The following is a 23,113-nucleotide window of genomic DNA, read 5'->3' as shown; positions in this document are numbered from 1 at the left end:
GAAATGGTTAATTGGACCTAGTTTGTTTGCTGTTAGGTGTTCTTATTCTCTACGAAATCATATAAAAACCTCATAATCAAACACCTTGCTCCAATCTGCAAGAAAACTGAAAAATATTTGAATATCGTGCTTGGCACACGCCAACCGGGCCACACTGGACCTGGACCACATAATCCTGTCTGCCTGCCCCGCTTGAATGATAGCCGTTATTTTGTTAATACGAACTTCAGACACATTTGCAATTCTGGGAACCAGACCCCAACTCAGACTCGGTCCGTTGAGGCCTCCCTGGCTCCTGATTTGAACTCCAGAGTAATATGGGTAGAACAGGATTCTTTTTTTTTTTTTTTTTTTTTTCAGTTGGATAGACCAAGTTGATTTCTATAGATAATCTTCATTTTCATATATTCCTAAAAAAGTAGATTCCAACTTTGATCATTGAAGGTTGAATTGATCAAGTTCTATCTTGGTCAATTTAGGTAGTGGTCACACCGAGTTATCCTTGATTTGGTCCACAGCCAAGATGACCCTTCTGTAGGGGCCATTACTTGGTCTAATGGTAAGATCTCGGGCTGGCATGCATGAGAAATGTAGGTTCAAGTCTGATTGTCCGAGGGTGGTTATTTTGTGCAAAAAAATGCCAAAGGTTAGGACGTACCTAGTCTACCCCTCCGAAGACCCCAGATAGTTGGGACCAACATCGGGTAATGGACAAGATGACCCCTCTGTGGACCAAGACCCAGTCAGCAACTGAGTTAGTCGGAATGATGAATATCTCAATCCTCCTGGTTTGTAAGGTTTGCAAGTTCTCATGTATGGAATGTTTTTATAACCATTGAGAAGAATTGGTACTATGTGTGAAAACAAGTAAACGACTACAATGATACAAAGATGCAAAGATCACCAGGGAGAAACACAGAGGTTAATCTTTACTGTGATGGCAATTTCCTCTTTAAAGGCACCACAAATATTAACCTAGGATTTCATTGCAATTATAAAGAATACCAAATTAATTTCAGTAATGTTGGAAGTACAAAGAAATTAAATACTGCAAACTCTAAAAGATTTAAGTAGTTCTTACGTGTGGAGTGAAAAAGGGGATCCAATGGGAGCTATAAGGCCAAGATGCCGCATTATCCTGAGTCTCCGTAGCTTCTTCACTGATCTGGTTGGAAATGTCCCCTCCTACAGAAGAAGAAGAATGTGAATGCAATCTAAGTAAAGATAGAGTAATCAAGCACCAACAATGAAGAAATGTCTTAGCAACTCACATCAAAATGAACTTTCGGTTTCCTCTTCCTTTTTTCCCTTCCTCTTTCTACATGATCATCCTCTGTTCTGCTTGAATTTGATGCATTCCATTTGTCTGACAATCAGAAAGGGAAGTTAGGCTAGGAATAGAATGTAAGAGTAGCTTCCCAAGCACCTTGGTGGTTCAACCCTTGGAACTGGAAAAGAAGTGTTCACTGTTGCCTGCTATTAATATAATTCATGCAGCCAAAGAACCAGAGAGCTAAGGTCTACTACCTTACTAGGACAATCAAGAAATGCCAAGGTAGCATAACATGTGTTCTGATGTATATACATGGACACAATAGTTTCTTCCAGCCTTCCGATAAAACAATAGCATGCCGTCAATCAAAAGAACCGAATCACCCAGAGTGTACATGCTTGGGTGATTTGATTTCGATGAGCTCACGTGATTATAACATTTCCTGGTTACCCTCCAACAAGTAACAATCATGCTAATAATCAAATTTAAAACCAAATCACCTTGTGACTTGTGAGTGCATGCCTAGGTGATTTGGTTTTGACAGTCCACACTGTCACAACACTTTTTTGCAACCTTACAATTAAGGATAGACATTCTATCAATCAAATGAAAGACAAAATTACCCAATGCATGCATACTTGTTACTATCCCAAGTAATACATGAATTACCTTATATCATATGATAAAATGGAGACTACCTCTAGGATCCACTACCTTACTAGGAATATCAAGAAATATGAAGGTATCCTAACATGTGGAGCAATGAGTTCACATAATCATAAAACTTTTTTGTGGCCTGTAAAAAAACCTAAACATTCTATATGTCAAAAGATAAATCAAATCACCCAGAGAGAGAAACCCAATTCATGAGTTCACAGTCACAACAATTTCTTGCAACCATCCAATAAAACATAAACATGCTGCTATAGATCAAATGAAAAACCCAATAACCTAGCAAAAGCATGTCTACTATTGCTACACCAAATGATACGAGAACAACCCACTGTCATATAAAATAGAGACCACCTCTAAGATATATGACCTAACTATGACAATCAGCTGATACCAAGGTAGCTTAACGTGCAGAGTGATGCCTAGGTGACAAGGCACTCATGAAGAGTTGCCTTGCTTAATCACCAAAATATTTTTTACAGTGTTGTTTGATACTCTTAATTTTTTGAGATTATAATAATAAACAGGCATTATTAAACTAAATTATTCAGATTGAATTAAAAAACTAGTTTCTTTTTATTATTTTTCCTATTTGTTAGGGTTCAATCAAGATGTGTACTGCCTTGAACCCTCAAAGACTTCAAAACCTGAACCAATAAGCATGGAAGAACTCAAAGTTTTGTCCAATCAACACATTGATTTTCTTCTCCTTTCATCCTTCCTTTTCCTTTCTTCTTTTCCCAGGATAAAAATAGAGGCTTAGCTCCTCTATTTTCTGAAATTTCTTTTCTTTTTTTTCCATTTTTTTTTCATGAATGCATTGAATTTCTTTGTTTTAAATGAAGTTTATACATTTTTTATGAAGATTATAGACAATTAATAGTGAAAGATGGTTGCTACCTGCTAACCTAGGGAATTACCCTAGAATTCATGTTTTTATTCAAAAAACAAAAAAAAAAATCCCATCCTAGGCAACAAGATGCCCCCTATCTCCTAGCGTCACCTTGGTGCCTTGAAAACCATGTTTAGAGGGTCCCATGCTGGTCATTAGTCCAAGTTTTGCACAAGTGCAGAGCTCTAACCATTTTAGTCTCAAACGCGAATATGAGAAACATCTTGTTCCCTCCTAGACTCTTGATCTTCAGCTTTGCATAGCTGTGCCAAGCAAGGGGGGCCCATCTCTCTACCTCTCCAAAATTTAGGCAACTACCAGCAAACCAAATGATCAAACAGTTCTTGAGAAGATCCTCATGCTCTCTAATCCCCTCCTTTGAGACAAACACTTTGTTGTGAGCACCAAACACTTGAACCCTCGCATTTCCCACCTTGGAGACACCCCAGTCCATGATCAAACAATTTTCTATTTTTTGCTTGTTTTGAACTTCGTACCTCACTCCTATACCTTGTATAAAGCATATAATTTATTCATGTTGCAATGTGATGAAACCTTGCTTCCATGGACATAAATTTGTTAAAAAGTATGGACTTGATTATTAGATAAAAAATCATGGATTATTTTCTACTTTCTGGTAGCAATAACACTAAGTGGCATTAATAAATATGAATATTTTCCACACTGTTCTACTGTAATGTTTTGAAAATCGTAATCGTAAAGAAAGTTGAATCGAATCAAATCATGAATCGTATCGTAAATCGTAAGATTATTTCTATTTTATACAAACTTGTCAAAAAATTAAGCATAGATATATTAAAAGGCTAAATATATATAGGAAAGTAATTTTACCCTATTTTTTGATCTATATCTACCATATATGTACTTAAAACAATAGAATTTATCACTTATACAATAGAAGCATAAGATGATATAATCATGTTTGACTTGAAAATCAAACAAATCTAAATACAATAGCCCTTTAACTTACATATGATAGAAAATAAACCCAATTTCCAGTCTTGAATAATGTAAATAAGCCATTTTCCAGTAAGGGCTTTAAAAAATATCTCCCATGGCAAAACTAAACATAAGCAAAAAAAGAAACAAAGTAGAGAATTAATTCTTAATTGAATTTATTTGAATCACAGTGAATCGTAAAAATCGTAATATTTATGAATCAAATCGTAGGATTCAAACAAAATCGTAAGTTTTTTGCAGAAAAGGATTCAAACATAAGATTCGAATTGAAACCCTTAGGATTCATGATTCTAATCGTGAATCATATCATAAATCATAAGATTTTGACAACTGTCTGAGCATTCCCTTATTTTAGCTCTTCCATTGTTCCCCCTTTCCCATAGATTTTCTTTTCTAAAATAGAAACGTGATTGAATACTAAAAACAACATGGCCTTTGAATTTCATATCCATGTACTGTTCACAAGCTGAGCAGATGAACCCATCAAATGAAGGGAACCTAGAAGCTCTCTTGCAAGGATGATCAAATGGATCAAATTATTGTGACTATTGGATCTATGCCAATATCTTTCTTGACCTGATAGTGACATTGATGTGATATTTTACCTAATAAGGAGTCCAAATAGGTTGCATTTGGATTAGATATACCAAGTTGGGTGGGGTTGGGTTGAGCATTTATGAAATTTTGAATGCATCTGAACCCTCACCCGAGCCTGATATAGTTGAAGTTCTTCAATTTGGGCAACTGAACTTGCACTCTTAGATATGAATTCAATCAGATAACGTACTTGGTATATATGAATATTATCAGAATCTGATTAACTAGATTTAGATCCTATAGAGCCTAAATATGGTTGCCTAAAAGTGACTTCTATGAGACTTCAACTTAAATAGGGCAGCCCAGTACACAAGGCTCCCACCAATGCGGGGTCTGGGAAGGGACAGATGCACACAGCCTTATCCCTGCAGATACACAGAGAGGCTGTTTCCAAGATTTGAACCCCCGGTCACCCAAGTCACAATAGAGTAAACCAACCATTGTGCCAAGGCCCACCCTCTTTCATGAGACTTCAACTTGCAACTTTTAATTAAGAATGCAACACTCAAATTAATTTTAATAAAACATAAGTTAATTACATATGCACATGTTGATTATTATCATATCAAGTCCTAACATGACCACACAATCTTTTAAAACCCGACCTGCAGAGCGAACTTCTTTTATGTTAATCCCTGTTTGGTGGTTCAGCAGTTCAATAGTTCAGGCTAAATGTTTTGAACCATGATATCAGCATACTCATTGTTATGCAATGGATAGGTATTGTATCATAACCTGAGTGGAAAAGATCAATCTATACTAGGGATATTGCTATAATTATTAACCCCTAATTTAAGAAAGTAAAAAACTGATAAAAAGAAACCCCCTTTCTCTTTCTGTTTCTCATACTGGTAGATGGAAAGGGACATGCTGATCCAAGAAGAAGGTCAGAGGAACTTACTTGAGAAGCATCCTCTGCCATCAGCCAATGGGAAACACAGACAAGTTCTCTCTCTCTCTCTCTCTCTCTCTGCCTTTACATTTTTTTCTCTGGGAAGAACAGGGGTTTCCTTCCATGGTTCCGCTTCTACCTAACCAAGTCTCCCTCCCCTACCTATCCCTCCCTCTCTCTCAATTTCCTTTTTTTTTTTTCCAACTACCTCTGTTATATTTTTATTTTTATATATTTAAAGATTTAAGATTGCATATCAGTTATTCTTTTTGTTTTCTTTTATGATATTTCTCTGTTTTTTTTTTTGAACAGGAAATTTTCTCTCTATTATTTTATAAAGAGTTTTACATCGAGTTCAGGTTTATTGCTTTTAAGATATATATAAAACAGATTGAACCACATCCTGTGAAATTTGGGTGGGTCAGTTCAAAAATCCAGGTCTACAGGTTGTTGACAAAGTTCATTTTTATTTATATATTTATTTTTTTAAGTTTGATGGTTGGGGGTGAGAGTGACCTGCTTTATGCTCTGGGAGACAGGTTGAATGGGCTGAACCAGGGATAAAATTGGTTTGGAAACACTGGGATCACATCAGGTGGATCTGGATTCAAAAACATCATTTATTTATTTTGGTAAACCAAAAACATCATTTATGGCACCAATATTCTAGATCTGTACCTAGGCCTAATCAAATTAGGTCAGGATCATATCCAGATAGTCATATGATATGTTACTTCTTTGAGTTCTACCCACTGTACTGAACTTTTACACAAGTGGTCAAACTAGGAAAAAAATATAGATAGATCAAAGAACGCACCGGGTGTCTGGGAGTGCTGAATTTCAGGGTTTTCATCTGAGACTCTAAAGGGTCTTGTGTGTTTCTTTCTATGCAGATTCTGCAATCAGAAGGGAATAAAATTAATCCACATTAATACAAAAACAGGTCATTGAGACTTTTGACAATAGAAGACTATCAACAGAAGAATGTATCATTGAGAGAGGCAGGATATACTTGTTTCAGAGCATCTTGAAATGATATAATAGGATTATAGCTCTTTACTCCCAAGCACTGAACAGAGAGAAAAAAAAGTGTTTAGCATCTATAACAATATTGATTATTGAATGGATAAAAATTTCACAAAGCCCAACATCATAAAATTATTATGTGGTGAAATAAGTTGTTTAGAATACATGCAACACCAGATCTGTATCATCTGAACATGCATACATAGGTTGCAGCAACCAAATAAACCTAACTGATTCCATAACCTTTCTGAAAACACGATTCTAGGATTTTAGATGGTGGGGTTTGGTGAAATGATTAGGATCCCTACTGTCTAGATTCTATGGGATATTGCAGTGGGATTTTAGGATACAGATTTTCGATTTTATATTTCCACCCAAAAGCCCCTTTATGTCTATAACTTCTTTAACAGAAGCTGGACACCATCCATATTCACATCCTTAAACTGTGAAAGATTTCTCACTGGATCAACCCAAGCACAACAAAAAACACCTCAAACATTTAGCTCCCTCAACTAAATCATCAAACAGAGCTCAAAAGTCCTTTTGCACTTTGCAGCTTCAAAGACAACATGGCACCCATATCAAAAGTCCTTTTGCACTTTGCCTGCTGCATCAACTCTGCAACATTGCAAATCTTCAATTTAAATGCCTCTATGTAAGAGTGGTCCAACCATTTAAACTGTCCAACAGGAGATTCTAGTATCTGTATTTTCCCAATTTACACATTACTAATTAGTTATTACCCATTGTTTATTGATCTTTTCAATTAATATTGAAATTAAGAATAATACTAAAAATCATAATATTAATAGATAATAAAATATTTATATGTGGGATGTGTCCATGCATCCTACTTTTTTAGGTTCACAGGAATTGGACTTCAGGACGCTTGTCAGATTCTGATTCCTATGTTTCTATCCATGCAAAATTGACTAGAATATGGCCATCAGAATGTCAGCTACTTGTGATACGAAGTTGTTAGTTAAGAATGAGATGGGTTACTGCCTCTAAGAACTCTTTGACTATTTGAAATTCCAACCCATAAGGTATCTTCCTTAAGAAGACCATATAATTTTGGGTTCTTGAGGAGGATATGATACAGTGTGGATGTTATAATCAATTTCAACAAAGCAGATGTTAATCTATCTCTCCTATGAAACTAACTCTCAATGCATTTTGTCTATTACCTTGTACTTTTCCCTTTTTTTCTCCTCTTAGAATCTTTCTATTGTCTAAATTATACCACTTTCTGGATGGGATGGCAAAATACAATGCATATGAATTTGGAGACTGACTCATCTAGAGGGCGACCTACCATTTAGATTGCCTGGACTTGACCATAAAGCACATCATAGTTTTAGCATTCATCACTATATATCTTCTGCATCTTACAGTTTTCTAGTAAAATTGCAAATTAACCAATTCAATTGTAAGCAAATTCTGAAGAGTGTAACTTTCACCTACTTCTAAAGGCCGCCACATCTGGCATGCTCTTTTTGCCCATACTACACTTCCCGGAGTCCAAACATCATTGCTTTCTGTAATTGTTGATGTAAATTTATCAGGAGTAAAAGATAATGTTCCAGTAGTAGCACTTCCTTGTTTTCTAACCTTCCTGAACAAAATAGAAGTTGTCTGTTATTAGAACTAAAAAGTTATCCTACTTTTAAAAAGTTCAAGGAAATGAAAAGGGTAAAGGAAAGCATTCTTTATCATTGTTTCTTAGAAGAATCATTAAGGTCTCAAAACAAAGTTCAACGTATTAGTGCTCAAATTGACTTGCCAGTACATTTGGATTCTTATCTGAATAAAGGGAGAGTTTAATATATACTTCAAACTTGGTGCGTATGGGAGACTTATGAACTAAAATTTTGCAGCATCTATTTGCTGATCTACTGTGGCACAAAAATCTAGAAGGGAGGGTAAAAGGGTTGTGCAAGAGAAGAAAGAAGACAGAGAAAGGGAAAAAGCTACCTAGGTTAGGATTTGAGAGTTAAAAAGAAAATATTTCAGTTTTTTAAAAGTGGTTATGGGTACTACCGATTGCACACGGTGCGACTTTACATGAATTTCAGTTAGATGGAAGATCCATAGTTGGTAGCCAGCAAGGGTCACAGCATTAACGAACCAGCAGATCCGTACTTGTCTAGAATAGACACTCAAATGTAGTCGGCCAGAAGTATAATGGTTCTAGTCCATTTGATTTGTGAGTTATCTGAAAAGTTGAGATCATTATATAGCTGACTCACTCTTAAGCATCTGAATCTGGTAAGGTTGAATGAAAATACCTTCACAGGGAGAATAATTTCATTAAAAAACAATTGTACTTAATCTGTTTTAACTGCCACATGACAGAGGAGGTAATTTGGTCCAGCTTTCTGGATTAATGAAACTGATATTGAAGAATCATGGCTAACTAATTCAGTAAACTGGTGGTGGTTCAATAATATTGCTATCAAAACTACTATGTTTTTTTTTGTTTTGATAATTGCTATCAAAACTATTATGTTTTATTGACAGTTAATATATGATGACAATAGTCATTCAATCTCAATGACATTTAGGCCATTAGATCTCCAACATGGGCAAACCAAATTATTGTGGATCAATTACTACCTGCACCATGTAGCAAAAAGCATAAAGTTCTTGCTTCTATTTCTGGATCTTGAAAATGAGGAATTTGATTACATTATGTTAAAGGTACAACAAATAGTTTATAGGAAGATAGTAAATCAATAAATTCTATCCATGCAGTTAGAAATTGTCTCAACACATCAAAATGCTACTTTCAGAACAAGTTACTCTTGTAAGATTGCAACGCCACAAGGTTATGAGACAAACCTATTATCTGAGAAGCTCAACAGTGCATTATGAGAACCCGATTCAACTTCAGTAAATTGTACTCCAATTGAGTTTGAGAAGAGATTTTCCAGTCCCTTGTTCTTGGACATACCACCTTGAACCAAAGGGAACTTAAGGATTTCATTTTGGTGACTGGAAATAGGATCCTTACAGCGTTGCTCCATTCTAGCTGTTGTGATGCTGGAACAACCATCTTTGCAGCGTGAGTGATCCAGCATGGAACCTAAGGCATCAAACATTCCAAAACAGAAGCCTCAATTTTTTGAATGAAATTTCAACATGTAGAAACTGCTAGACACTAAAAAGGCAATCTATGAAGAAAATTTGTTCTGGACTCCATAGTACTGCTGAATGATTAGATCGCCTTTCATGATTTAATCCCATCTCATTGTCAAGGGAGAATAAGAAACAGAACAGAGTTGTGGGCTTGATTGTTCAATAAACGCTTTATCAAATACTGATTCCATGTATAACTACAAAGAATTAATTAAATTGGTGATCAAGCGAGCACCAGAAGCAAATATATCATTGGCAAACAAAAATTTAACCAGGAACTCAACCCAGAGGATTGAATGCAACTCAAAAACAAAGTTCGGCTGAGCAACTAAACAAATCGAGAAATTTAAAGGTTGGAAACAATGCAATGAAGGAGACAAACGAACCACGACGACGGCGATAGGTAGAAGGGCAAAGGCGATTACCAGCAGCGGTGGTGACTGCAGCATCGAGAGGGGGTGGAGAAAGTGAAGGTGGGGCAGAGGATGAGGATGTGGACGGCGAGCAGGCGAAAGGAGAGAAGTCGGTGCGGGGTTTAGGGGTACGGCTTCTGGATTGTTGGCACAACTTTGAAACGTGAACATGCTCTACTTTCTCATTCTTTCTCTCTTTGGCTCTCTTCGCCATTATTGTTATCTCAAATTCTGTTTCTTTCGAAGGGGATTGCAGAGAAAGATGATCGAAAGAGAAGCACAGAGAGAGAGAGAGGGAGGGGAGAGAAATGTCGAGGGGGAAGAAAATAAAGAGGTATGTATTTTGTCAAGGTGAGACGGAAATTGATACTTGAACACAGTACACTGCTGTGGTACTCAGGAGTCAGGATCTACCCCACAAACTGTTCCCACTTGCCAACCTAAAACTGGCAGAGATATTTTCAATGCGCAGCTGTAATGTCTTGTTAGTAGAATTGTGTGAACAGCAAGTGGGTAGCAGATCGGAGCACCCTTTCGACCTGGCCTTCATTTTTATCCACCCGGAAAACATTTGGAGGAAGCTCACAGAGTCACAGTCGCAGTCACATGTTTAGGCCTTTGGCGGGTCTGTTGGGTCTAGGCCTACGTGTTGCAGCCCAGGAGGCTATTAGGCCCTACAATTTGCCACGTGCTAAGCCTATTTAAGAAAATTGATCACATGACTTTTGGTTTTAGTGTCATCTTATTTGAAGTTCTTATTCTCAGAGTTTTTCTTTAAACCACGGGATTATTATTATTATATGATCTCCACGGTGAACGTAGAGGACTTGAACCGGGGGAAATTAGCCAAATCATCCTGACACGTGGCTGATTTGCAATATGATGCTGACGAGGGCCTAGTATTTTGAGTAGAGTCATAGAAGATTTGGATACATTGACCGACCAAATGTTGTTAACAGTCGCCCAGTCCTGAATCGTGGCCTATTCCGACAAAAGAAGTGCTAAAAAATTGGTGGACTGAGTGAGAGAGAGAGAGGCTAGATTATGGAAATGTACATGCTAAAACATAATATTTCTTTGTCAAATTTTCCCCTCAAAAAAACTACACTTCATTACAACTAGATATAGATTCCGGATCTCCTGCCCTAGAAAGTAGAAATGGTGTGGGCAGTGATTCACTTCCAATAAGAAATAAATACATCACGGTTACCTTGTTTATAGAACAAACGGTGAAATTAATTAAAAAGGAAAAAGTGAAAAAATGAGAGGGAGTCCTTTGAGACTTGTCTTCTTTATACTCCGAGCGAAAACTCCATAAGTGAACGACTGAAGGTGCTATCCACCATTGTAGGAGGCCTTTGTGGGTAGGATAGAACTATAAGAGGCTCTCTTGAAGTATTCTCAGACATGGAGGACGAGGATTGAGGTGATATCTCCCGACTAGGAACAATTTCAACAGTTACCTCTCCATTCTCCTTGATTTTCCAATAAAACCTAGCTTCTCTTAGTAGAATCCAAAACTAAAGTTCAGGCCTGCTTAGTAGGATGGGAAGTGGTGGTGCTTAGACAGATTCCATATATATATATATGATGATGATGATGATGATGGAGGGGAATTTGGCCCGACCTCGTGACAGGGAGACACGTTGATGTGACTCGGCGTAAATGATAAATCGACATAAATAGATCGGCATGTGGGCGTGATAGCACAGGTGACAACTCAGCAAGTACCAGCTTGCAATAGAGCGAGCTCGAGTACGCTGATATCCCGAGCTGAAGTTACTTCAGGCTAAGATCATCTCAGTTCGCGAACTGAACAACAACGCCTACTAGTTCGCCTCAACCCAACCCAACCCAACCCAAGCGAATGAATCACCTCGAAGACGACTTGACCCAGACAAGACCACCTCGGCACAACACCGATATCTCACCACAAGTAACTCGCCTTCGGTTAGCTCACTGCAAGGCAACTCTTAATCAGGTAGCCCAATGTCTCGCGGGAATCTCCCTACCCGGCAAAACCATATCTGCCAACTCTGAGGACTACACTCATACCCCTCGCCTGGTGGCGCCGTGCATGTCAATCCTGAAGGTTGTCCCCTGACTGGCGGCGCCGTGCTTGCCAAGCTTGAAGGTTGTCCTCTGCCTGGCGGGACCATACCTTACAACGGTCGCATTAGCCCACTTGCTCCCCAGTTCTGATAAAGATGGTCAGTCACTCCGAAATGTTACCTGACAACGGATCCCGCCACAGCAGGGATTTGCGATCAGCCCCACCAAATCTGTTAGGGCACCAGTATATAAAGACTCTAGCTCCCCTAGGGGGAAGAGGTATCACACAATCACCATTCTCTAGCTCTCTCATTTTCTTGCAATCTTATCTTTCTAGCTTACAACCGAGTACTAACTTAAGCATCGAAGTATTCCCGCCGGGTGAACCATCCCTGGCTCCTTAACTCTCTTCAGGCAGGTCTCTTTCGCTCGTCACCAACTAAGAGAAAAATCACTTCCAGCTAGGAGTGGTCAGATTATGCATCATCAATTGGCGCCGTTTGTGGGAAACTTTGGAAAAGCCTTCTTTATCATTAACCATCGGCATTAATGGCATCTTCTAGCAACGTCAAGCAGAACAACGAAATGAACACCTCTGGGGGGCAACTTCAGGCCCCCACCGTGCGTATCGGCCAGTTTACCGTGCCTCTTGGCACTTTCGGGGTCCCCACACTGAACCTAACCCAGGTCGTCGAGCCGATGAATGCCCCACTCCCCTCTGCGGTGAACGCCACCTTCACTGAACCCTCCATGGTTCCTCCCGCGGTGGGGCAAAATCAGCTGAGTGACCTAGTACAGTGTGTACAAGCAATGCAGGCCCAAATGCAACAAGTCCAGCAACTTCAACACTACCAGTAGCAAGTCCCGCATCATTTCTGCCAGCAACAGTTCCCAATGCTACAGCAAAATCGACAGTCAGCTCCACCGCGATGCCCAATCACGCAGCAGAATCAGCAGCCACTCAATCCCCGCCGGAATAGCCGCCCTCCTCGCCAAGGGGAGACCTCCCAAGCATCATCCCGTAGCAAGAGAGAACAAATAGCTCCCACCACCTCGCGGCAACAAGGCAGAACAGAAGACACTCGCCCCACCAAAGCTGGTCTGCCCCAGCGTGTGCAACCAGAAACCTCGCTTACGGGTAACCGGTTCAAAGCCTTGGCCGCAAGCTCTAAGTGAAGCCCTTCATCTTGCGGAAGCCAGTATCAGCCCGATTTTCATCAGGCTGGGACCCGGCCTGACAATACCGAAGCAAGCAGCACCAGTATGGGCCCTGCCAAGAAGCAGCGAAGACGACGTCCCAAGGTGTGTCGTGCAATAATCCCCGAACGGCTTGCAGAACCTAGCTGACCCGAGCAACCCACAGGTAGGGCGGGAGCAAACTCGGAGGTTACAAAGGCCGCCCCTCTCCTCTTGGTGCCTTTCCCCCTCTCCTCTGAGCTCCTGGCAGCTCCCATGCCGAAAGACTTCAAGGTACCCCCTCTAGACAAATATGATGGGTCGTTTGACCCAAATGACCATGTAGACTCCTTCTAGTCCCAGATGCACCTCGCTGAGGCTAGTGAAGCCTGCATGTGTGTTGCCTTCTCCATGACTTTCAGGGGGGTGGAGCGCACATGGTATAGGAACCTCCGGTCTAGAGCAGTCAAAAGCTGGGCGTAGTTCGTACAAATGTTCGCCTCGCACTTCGTTACCAGCAATAAGTGTCCAAGGTGGTAGGAAAGTCTCCTTAGCATAGTTTAGAAAAGAAGGAGAGTCCATCCGGATCTACATCAAGCGCTTCAACGACACCTGCCTCTTGATCCCGAACCTGGACCCTGCTGTGAGACTCGTTGCAGCAAAGAGAGGAGTCACCTACAGGGAGTTCAAGTGACACGTGGTGGTGAACAAGCCCAAGGACATTACCGCATTCCTCAAGCTCGCTGACCAATTCATCGAGACCAAAGAGGAAATGAATCAAAAAGCCGGAGCTTCAGCAAAGAAGAGGAGGAGGGACGATGACAAGACGCATCATGGAAGTGGCAAGAGGAAGAAAAGTAAGTCCTCGACCAGGGGAGAAAACAGGTCGAGTTGACACTCCCGAACTCTTCCAGTTGAAAGGACAAATTACACCTCCCTCAATGCAAAGCGAGGGGAAATTCTTATGATGATTAAAGACGCCCCGTTTGTAAAGTGGCCACCTCGGATGAAGGGGGACCCCACCACCAGAAGTAAGAATGTATATTGCCACTTCCATAAGGACCACAGTCACAATACCGAGAACTATAAAAGCCTTTGCGATGAGATTGAAAAGCTCATCCGTCGTGGATACTTGAAAACTTTTGTACAAAAAAGTAATAAAAATCAGGCAGATCGCTAAGGGGAGCAGAGGAGAGATGCTCCCGAATCCAGTAATAGATAAGGCGAGAAGAGACAACCGCCCGAGGAAAGGCCAGTCCGCGGAGTGATCAACAATATTATTGGCGGGTCTATTGTTGAAGTGTCGCAGGCTGCACTTCAACAGCAGGAAAGGCCTCGGTCCACGAGCTGGAACAAGAAAAACAGAACCCTCCGAAGCGACTACGGCCCTCGGACCCTATATCCTTCACCGAGGACGATGCGCGAGGGGTCCAGTATCCCCACGATGACGCTCTGGTCATAAGAATGAAGATCAATGACTTTGAAGTCAGGCGCATCTTGGTGGATTCGAAAAGTTCGGCTGACATCCTGTTCAAGAGCACTTTCGACAAGCTGCAGCTCCGGGAAAGCGACCTCCAACCTGCAATTACCCCTCTAGTGGGCTTCAGCGGAGAAGAAGTCAGGCCCCTTGGTCGATTTTCATTGCCTGTAGAAGTTGGAACATGGCCCAACGTTGCGAGGTTCGAGCACTCCATCCTGGTGGTAGCGACGCCCTCGCCGTACAATGCCATTATAGGACGTCCCATCACCCACGCGCTTTGCGCGGTGGTATCTACCTACTACTTGGCAATGAAGTTCTCTATGAACTTTGGGATAGAGGTAGCTCGGGGTGACCAGCTCGAGTCTCAGAAGTGTTACGTCGTGGCCCTCAAAGGGAAAGCCAAGCTGGCGGAAAGCGTTGAGCTCGAACGACCCATAGAGTATCCTGAGGAGCGAGCTACACCGATCGAGGGAACGATCCCCATCCCGACTTTGGAAGAATACCCGACCAGGACCCTCCAGATTGGGGCAACAGTTGGAGAACCTCTTCGAACCCAACTGGTAAGTTTCCTACTCAAAAATTTATATGTATTTGCATGGTCCGCGGCGGAAATGCCCGGCATAGACACAAAAATAATAACTCACAAGCTAAAGACTGATCTTATTGTCAGGCCCGTTAGACAAAAGAAACGCAACCTCGCCCTGGAACGCTGGAGGATAGTCAACGAGGAGGTCGGGAAACTTCTCGCAGTCGATTTCATCAGGGAGGTCCATTACCCGAGCTGGGTAGCTAACCCCGTTCTGGTAAAGAAGGCCAATGGTAAATGGTGCATGTGCGTTGACTATACCGACCTGAACCGAGCCTGCCCAAAGGATTGTTTTCCGCTCCCCAAGATCGACCGTCTAGTGGACGCGACCTCAGGGCACGAGTTATTGAGTTTTTTGGATGCGTACTTGGGCTACAATCAAATCAAGATGCACTCCACCGATGAAGAAAAAATGACTTTCATTACCGAATTGGGCCTGTATTGTTATAAACTCATGCCCTTCGGATTGAAAAATGCTGGGGCAACCTACCAAAGACTTGTAAATCGAATTTTTGAGCCATTGATCGGAGACAAGGTTGAATGCTATGTAGATGACATGGTCGTCAAAACCCAACTTTCGAACTGTTTAATAAGTAACTTGCAATGTGTTTTCGAAATCCTGCGCATGTATAATATGAAATTAAACCCTAACAAATGTGTCTTTGGTGTCACATTGGAAAAATTCCTGGGTTACATAGTTACCCAACGTGGCATCAAAGCAAACCCTGAGAAAATAAAGGCTATCCTAGATATGAAGCCCCCTCGCAAGTTAAAAGAGGTTCAGAGGTTGAATGGCCGTATGGCTGCCCTAAACCGCTTCATGTCTAAGTCAGCAGATCGCTGCCTGCCCTTTTTCAAGGCAATTAAGAAAAACAAAGACTTTAAATGGACTGAAGAATGCCAGTTCGCCTTTGACGAGCTGAAGAAATACCTAACTAGCATCCCGATTTTGACCTGACCCGAGGAGGGTGATGTTTTAAAGTTGTACCTCTCCGCAAGCAACGAGGTGGTTAGCTCGGTATTAATAAAGGAAGTAGATCGGGTCCAACGACCTATCTAGTATGTGAGCAAAGTTTTGCAAGGTGCCGAAACCAAAAACCCAGGGATGAGAAGTTGGCGTATGCACTGGTCACAATAGCTCGGAAGCTCAGACCATACTTTCAAGCCCATGCAGTCATCATTCTTACCAACCAACCCCTGAGGCAAGTCCTAATCAAACCCAAGGTATCTGGAAGACTGACGAAGTGGGCTACAGAGCTCAGCAAGTACGACATCCGGTACGATTCCCGAACAACAATTAAGGCCCAAGCCTTGGCTGACTTCGTAGCAGAATGCACTTTCAGCACTACAGCCTCCGAACTGGTAGAGACCAAGCACGTGGAGGAAGCTCCAACTAGCATGAAACCAGACCCTGTCAGAATAAAGGCAGCCCGGGACGAGGAGGCTTGGATCCTTTACGTAGATGGCTCATAAAACCAGCAAGGAAGCGGAGCCGAAATCATCCTGTACGGACCAAGCGGAACGAAACTGGAGTATGCACTTCGGTTCGAGTTCATAGCATCCAACAACGAGACAAAATATGAAGCACTGATAACTGGGCTCATGCTAGCAAACGAAGAGTTCAAATTTGTAGCATCCAAATTCGAGTTTACAGCATCCAACATCTCATTCCATTCTCAACTATCATTTGCAGAGCACATTTTGAAACATTTAAAATCTTACAATCACATTATTTTCTTCATTCATATTTCTTATACTGCTAGTAAATGGAGAGTTTGGCCATTCTCCTCCTTGATTACAATTGTAGCAACTCTGTTCTTGTCGTTTTTGTAGTGATGGGCGCCGAAGACTATGGCAAGAGAAGTTGGACCATCTGATTCTTCTATTCAAAAGAAAAAGACCTATGATTCGTTATTGAATCCCTTTGAAGATTTGAAGAAGATTGAATCTCATCTATATTTCCAAGGGTTCGTTGTGAAGATTTAAAGAACTAAACAAGTGTATTTTCTACCCCTTGCTTAAGCTCGTCATATGCAATCATTAATGGTAGTTATCACTAGGCTTTTACAACGTTTTCGTTTAGAGCCTAAAAGACCTGGGTTTCCTCTATTTTTTTCACTTTAACTTCTTTTTATGTTTTAAAAATAAAAATATTAGTTAACATAAGTTTCCTCCACACATGGGGAGCAGGGTGCACATGTGAACACCGGAGTGTTCATTTCTGATATTGGAAGTGCACCCCCGCCCACACCATTTTGAGTGAAGTCCTGACTCCAAGATATAATATGTACGGGCAGTGAAGCTAGTGCTTATATTTACATGCCTTATATGCCGGTTCGTGTGATGCTGAGTTTTAAGGTTCTACTTACCTACTGGATAGATATTATAAAAAAAACTAAGTAGAGTTTTTACTCTTTCAGATGGATCATGCCCCAAACCTCTCCTTTCTCTTCTGTATTTAGACTGTTCACGATCTTATGCGGCCATTGATTCGACTTGCTCAATGCTTGTTGCTTTAATTCTTCTGCTGTCTTCTGCCAATAGAGAGTTGTCAGGGTCAAATATTGCACAACCTGTGCCTGCATTTCCCGTCCTTGGGTCATATGAACCATCCACATATATTCTTATTATTTGTATATGAGACATTGGTAATATCTCGGTGGGTGTGGATGTTAGATAGTTTTGTATGTCCTTAGCTTCAATTCAATTTGATGTACTTTTTACATTTAGTGTAAATAAATGAAGTTCATGTTTGATTCATGTTGTTTGGTATAATTCTGTGTAAGACCCTAAAACTGGACACTTGATGAAAGACGTGTTAGTTTTAAATGTTCACAGCCGTTGGATAAGTCTGGAGAGATTTATCCTGCCAAGGCTGATACTGGTGTGCCGCCAAGTGTTGGGATGGCCTGTCTCGGCCACCAGGGTAAGACCCAAGGCACATGCAGTATGAGATTACTCGAATCCTTGAACCGGACCAGATTTCCAGTGTTACCCTGGACCTTGGAGACAGATGGGCAAAACTGAAAAGTTACACTTGACCCCTAGACTCGATTATGATACTTCACTAGGTGTCGGATCGGGCTGTCTTTGATATGCCAATCAATGAGATCCTTAGCGGGGGTCAAAACCTGGGCATGTTGGGGCAGTCTGAGAATTCATCTGAGTGGGTGATCATAGTGACAGGATCAGCCCCTTTGTTAGACAAAGGTAATGATTGGGAATGCACTCTCTCTGATGGAAACCAAACTGCTGGTAGTTGATTTCAATCGTTAGAATTCTGTTTTGCAAAATTTATATATATATATATATATATATATGAGTTGAGAGTGCGACACTGTTCCTTGCAGTCGAGGGAGAGGTCCTCTCTTATCAGGCAGTGCTTGATCATTAAGGGCTGAGAGGTTAAGTGTAAGACCATTTAGGATAGTACCTGATGGGCTAATCTTGCACCTGCCCATAGTCCCTGGGTTTTTATAAGATGGCTTGGCCCAGGGACCACTTAATGTAAGTGTTGGACCCATAGGGTCCATGTGATGGGCTCAGGGGTTCACTGAGCTCTTTCAGTGAATTCGGCTGGGCCTTGTAATAAAGGCTGGGTTGAACCCATGTGGCTGGTGTGTAGATCAATGCTTGGGTCCCACACCATACAAAGAAGCCCAACTGGGCAGCAGATTGGAGACTAGTTAAGCACTGAATACTTAATGGGCCAAAAGCCCATTTCGAGATGGGCTGATATGATCACTCATCTATGGGGCAAATCTGGGATTAAAGTTAGCAAAAGGATTGGGCCTTTAACCTTATCCACTATGGGAGACCAAATTCAAATCAGATTTGAATCTGGTAACCTCTTGATAAGATCAGGAGTAAGCTAACTTAATCTATAGATAGGATTAAGATCATCTCCTATCCAAATACAGATTTGGATTGGGATAACTCCTAATTAGGAGTTTTCTTAATCAAGAAGAAAAGAGGAGAAACCCTAAGTGAAAGAATTAGATTTTGAACCTAAGGGTTTTTGGCAAGAATACATCTTGCGAATTGAGATAGGTTCTCATACACACTCCATAGAGAAGAGAAGCAATTCAACCATCTTCGTTTCAGGAGATCTCCTCCACGCCCCACTCTTTTTGACAATATTCGATCTTTGAAGGAGAAAGAAATCAAGAAATCAGTTATTGACATCAGCTTTGTAGAAAAGACTGAAAAAGATTTGGTGCTCAGAGTTTCCAAAGGATTATTGTGAAGGATCCTGTGTGTATGACGCACTCTACTGGTTCTGTTTCACATACAGCCGTGCCATTTTCAGCAGGAGCGGATCTTGGCGTCCACTTTGGGCGTTGGTTCAGATATGGTTCGATTATGATTCAAGTAGGATCATTGAATATTGTATTCTAATTTAGGGAATATGATTCCTAGTTGGAGGAAGGTAGGAAAATTTTTGAAATTCGTCCACCCATTCCGCAACCTTTTTGGTATCCATTAGATGGATCCTACCATTTTTTTCAGTGGATGGAAGGGGCCTTTTTCAGTTTGGTTTAGATAACTCATGGCTTTTTCCATCACCAAGTGAGGGTCTGGGATTGAGTTTCGATGGATTTTATCATTTCTTACATCCCATATCAGTCTGAATAAAGAAATTTTTTTTCGATGTACAACTATTTTTTTATGTGGGGTTGTAAGTTCTTCAGTTTTGTGTTGATCCAGGTAGTTACATACTGATTCAAGCTCATATTTCCCAGCTCTTCAGGGTTAATGCCTATTTACTCCTTCAGCCATATGGTTCTTGCAAATTGGTATCGAAAAGAAAATATGCTGCCATGTCTCTTCTTCATGGTTGCACATGTTGCATGTCTTTTCAGATTCTTTAAGGAAATGAAAATATGCTGCCATATCTTTTGTCTGCCACGCCTTCCACATGAACAACTGCAATCTAAATGAGACTTTAGTTCTCCAAATTGTTCTCCAATTATCATTTGATCCAGATTTCTCTATCCATTGAATCTTAAAATGGGCAATTTTTTGGACTTAGGACCTTTCTACTCACAAGTAGGAATGGCAACGGGGCGGGGATGGGGAGCTCCCCATCCCCATCCCCGTGAAAATCCCCATCCCCGCCCCCGCTAATGGGGACAAGGTTATCCCCATCCCCATTCCCATGGGGATCCCCATTCCCTGTGATTCTTTATAACGTTAATCATTTTATTTTTGTTTTTAATTTTATTTAAAAAAATAAAATAAAATAATTAACATTTATAATCGTATTAATAAATATTCAAACATATTTTTAAAAATATTAACACATACATGTATGTTTACATATTTACATATATAACATATGCATATATATATATATATATATATATTAGTGGGGATCCTATGAAGCGGGGATCGGGGTCCCCACGGGACAGGGAGTGCTCTCCCCATTCCCGCTAACAGAGATGAAAATTTTCCCATCCTTGTCCCCGTGGGGGGAAAATCATCACCATCCTTACCCCATTCGGGGTGGATCCCTATAAAGATTGGAGAAATGGGGAAAATTGCCATCCCTATCTACAAGAATTAAACACTACAGACGTGTATCAGGAACATTTTCCATGTATAATAACAAACAAGCATAGAAGATGTTCCCTGTGTGTGGATGTGATGTCATGTGGGTAAGGTGGGTAGAAAACTGAGTTGAATTTTATGATATTTGGAGATACGCACCACACCAATACCCCACCCCCACGCCAAAGTAGTATTTGTGGGAATCGAGTCAGTGTCTATGCTAGAATGAACCCGAACATTATTGCAATTAAATAATTTTATGCTCACCATCAACCCATTAGAACTGGGGCGAAGTACTTATATTGAGAAATTCAAGGGGTCATTGCTGCAAAGCAAAAGTTTGAGGGGCAAAGTGTCATGACAGGGTGGTAGCCTATAATTTAGCCTTTTTTTAATGGATTCTGATAAGATTTGGCATTGGAATTGTTGTTGAGTGGTTTGAGTTAATGGTGAGCATGGATTGGTTTGATAAGATTCCAAGGCATAATTTAGTAGGTTTTTGAAATTAGAGTCTAATTTGATAAGAACAGTTCTAGTCTTGGTGGTTTCAAGGTCGGCCCCATAAAACCAATATTTTAAAACAATAATAATACTATACTGTTTTTATTTTTTCTCTATTTTGTCGCATTTCAAAGCTTTGACCATGATAACAATCTATCATAAACATTCCATATTTTAAATTCATATAGTCATTAAATCTCAAAGAAAATAAAACAAAAGCCGTAAACAGCCTAAATAATATCACATAACCATTATATGTTCCACGATTTAGTTAAATGCATTTTGAATGCAAAATAGGATACTATCCACGATCAACCAAAACAATACACATTCCATTAAAGTTAATCAAGGCCAGTTCTACAGGTTGGTTTGGCCGTTTGGGCAAGGTAAACCTCTAGACCCTGGTATTGGCCTTGGTTAGGGGTTGGTTTCAAGAATTTAGAACTGAAACCGATTTAGAGTATTGATTGGAATCAGTTCTATGTCAGTTTCAATCTGTTTCGGTTAGAACAAATCCATTTACTCACCCTAGTCTGAACTTTGAAGTCTGGCCTTAACATAAGATAAATTATGGGCATCAAATTAGGCCCACCTATGAATTTGTTTTTGTTATTTTATTTAGGGGTAAAATCTATAATAAGAGAAATATATAATATTGAAAGAATTTTAACCAATCAAAATCTACCCATAAATTTTGATAAATAACAATTTATTTACTACCACGTTTATGATTCCATTTTATGGATTAGTTGTTTTTCAGATTTCATATTTTTGCCATATCATATTCACATCCTTGATTTAGACTTGATCTAGTGAATAATTTAATTTTGATGAAGTTTCATGGGGCCTACATTTTGGATGGGCAGAATCAAACTCGGAATTGCATCGATATTAAAGGTGTCGGATTTTGTTTTCTTCATTTTCTACTAGAGATGATCATAGGCAAGGTTTAGCACCTGTGATAACGATTATAGCCTAGGCTTGGGGCCAGCTTAGTCTGGGCCTATATTATTTATCTATAAAATATTACACACACACAAGATATATGATAAAATATTGCTCCTCTATCAGTCACTCACTGTGGTCTCTCATTAGATCATCGAAAGTGAACTGGTTCAAATGAGATAAGAGACCATCCTGCTCTAGACCTATCTGGCTTGTATATGATAAATGTAGAACGAAATGGGTTGCAATTAGACCTGTTCATTGGCTGGGTAGCCTGACGGGCCGACCCGGCCCCTAGATGGGCTTGAGCATGTGTTTTAGCCTACGGGTTTGACCTCGGGCCTAAAAGCCCGAGCCTGACTATTTTACAGGCTGGGCTCTAGATTTGTTAAAAAAGCTTGGCCTAAGCCCAACCTGGCCCGACTTTTATATAAGTTGAACCCTAAATTCCTAAACAGCCTAACCCTAACCCTAAATTCTTAAAACTTTTCTTTTCATTCTCCTTTCTCACTCTCACTCTCAGAAAAGACTTTCATTTCTCCCTCTCAACTCTCATAACCAGCGAACCCAACTGCACCTACGAACTCAGGCACCGGCGGCCGGCACCACCAGAACTAATCATCTCTCTCTCTCTCTTTCTCTCTCTCTCCACTCGGCACCATTTTCATCTTCTTTCTTCTCATTCTCAGTTCTCTCTCTTCTTAGAACTAGGTCTTCTATCTTCTCAGTTTTCTCTCCAATTGGCGCCACCAGAACCCAGGCACACTGTTTTCATTCTGCGAACTCAGGTACCAGTGGCTGGCGCCACCAGATCTAGATCATCTCTCTCTCCAGCGGTGAGCTCTCTTTCTCTCTCTCTCTCTTTGGCTTGCACTGTTGTCATCTTCTATCTTCTCACTTTCTCGGTTTCTATTCACTCTCAGACTCCCAAGAATCGAC

The 23,113-nt window shown here is 40.6% G+C and overlaps 1 protein-coding gene across 2 annotated transcripts; it reads right to left on the bottom strand.

Annotated features, from left to right (window-relative positions):
- Window positions 1–951: 951 nt before the first annotated feature.
- Window positions 952–10,468, bottom strand: LOC148870959 (uncharacterized). 2 transcript variants are annotated; one of them, XM_088973316.1, is made up of 7 exons: window positions 9,897–10,468; window positions 9,175–9,418; window positions 7,798–7,948; window positions 6,320–6,376; window positions 6,125–6,203; window positions 1,272–1,366; window positions 952–1,185 (listed from the first exon to the last, which is right to left on the bottom strand). In XM_088973316.1, exons 1-7 carry the CDS (start codon window positions 10,096–10,098, stop codon window positions 1,078–1,080), a joined length of 936 nt encoding a protein of 311 aa, XP_088829442.1. In that variant the 5' UTR covers window positions 10,099–10,468; the 3' UTR covers window positions 952–1,077. The 2 variants fall into 2 exon arrangements, with proteins under 2 accessions (XP_088829442.1, XP_088829441.1); XM_088973315.1 differs by having other exon boundaries at window positions 9,858–10,332.
- Window positions 10,469–23,113: the final 12,645 nt, after the last annotated feature.

This window comes from Nelumbo lutea, chromosome 2 (assembly GCF_056320005.1).
Source record: "Nelumbo lutea isolate HS-2025 chromosome 2, American lotus-T2T, whole genome shotgun sequence".
NCBI lineage: Eukaryota > Viridiplantae > Streptophyta > Magnoliopsida > Proteales > Nelumbonaceae > Nelumbo > Nelumbo lutea.
Note: the sequence above shows the minus strand (reverse complement) of the source record. Positions and strands in the feature narration are given on the sequence as shown.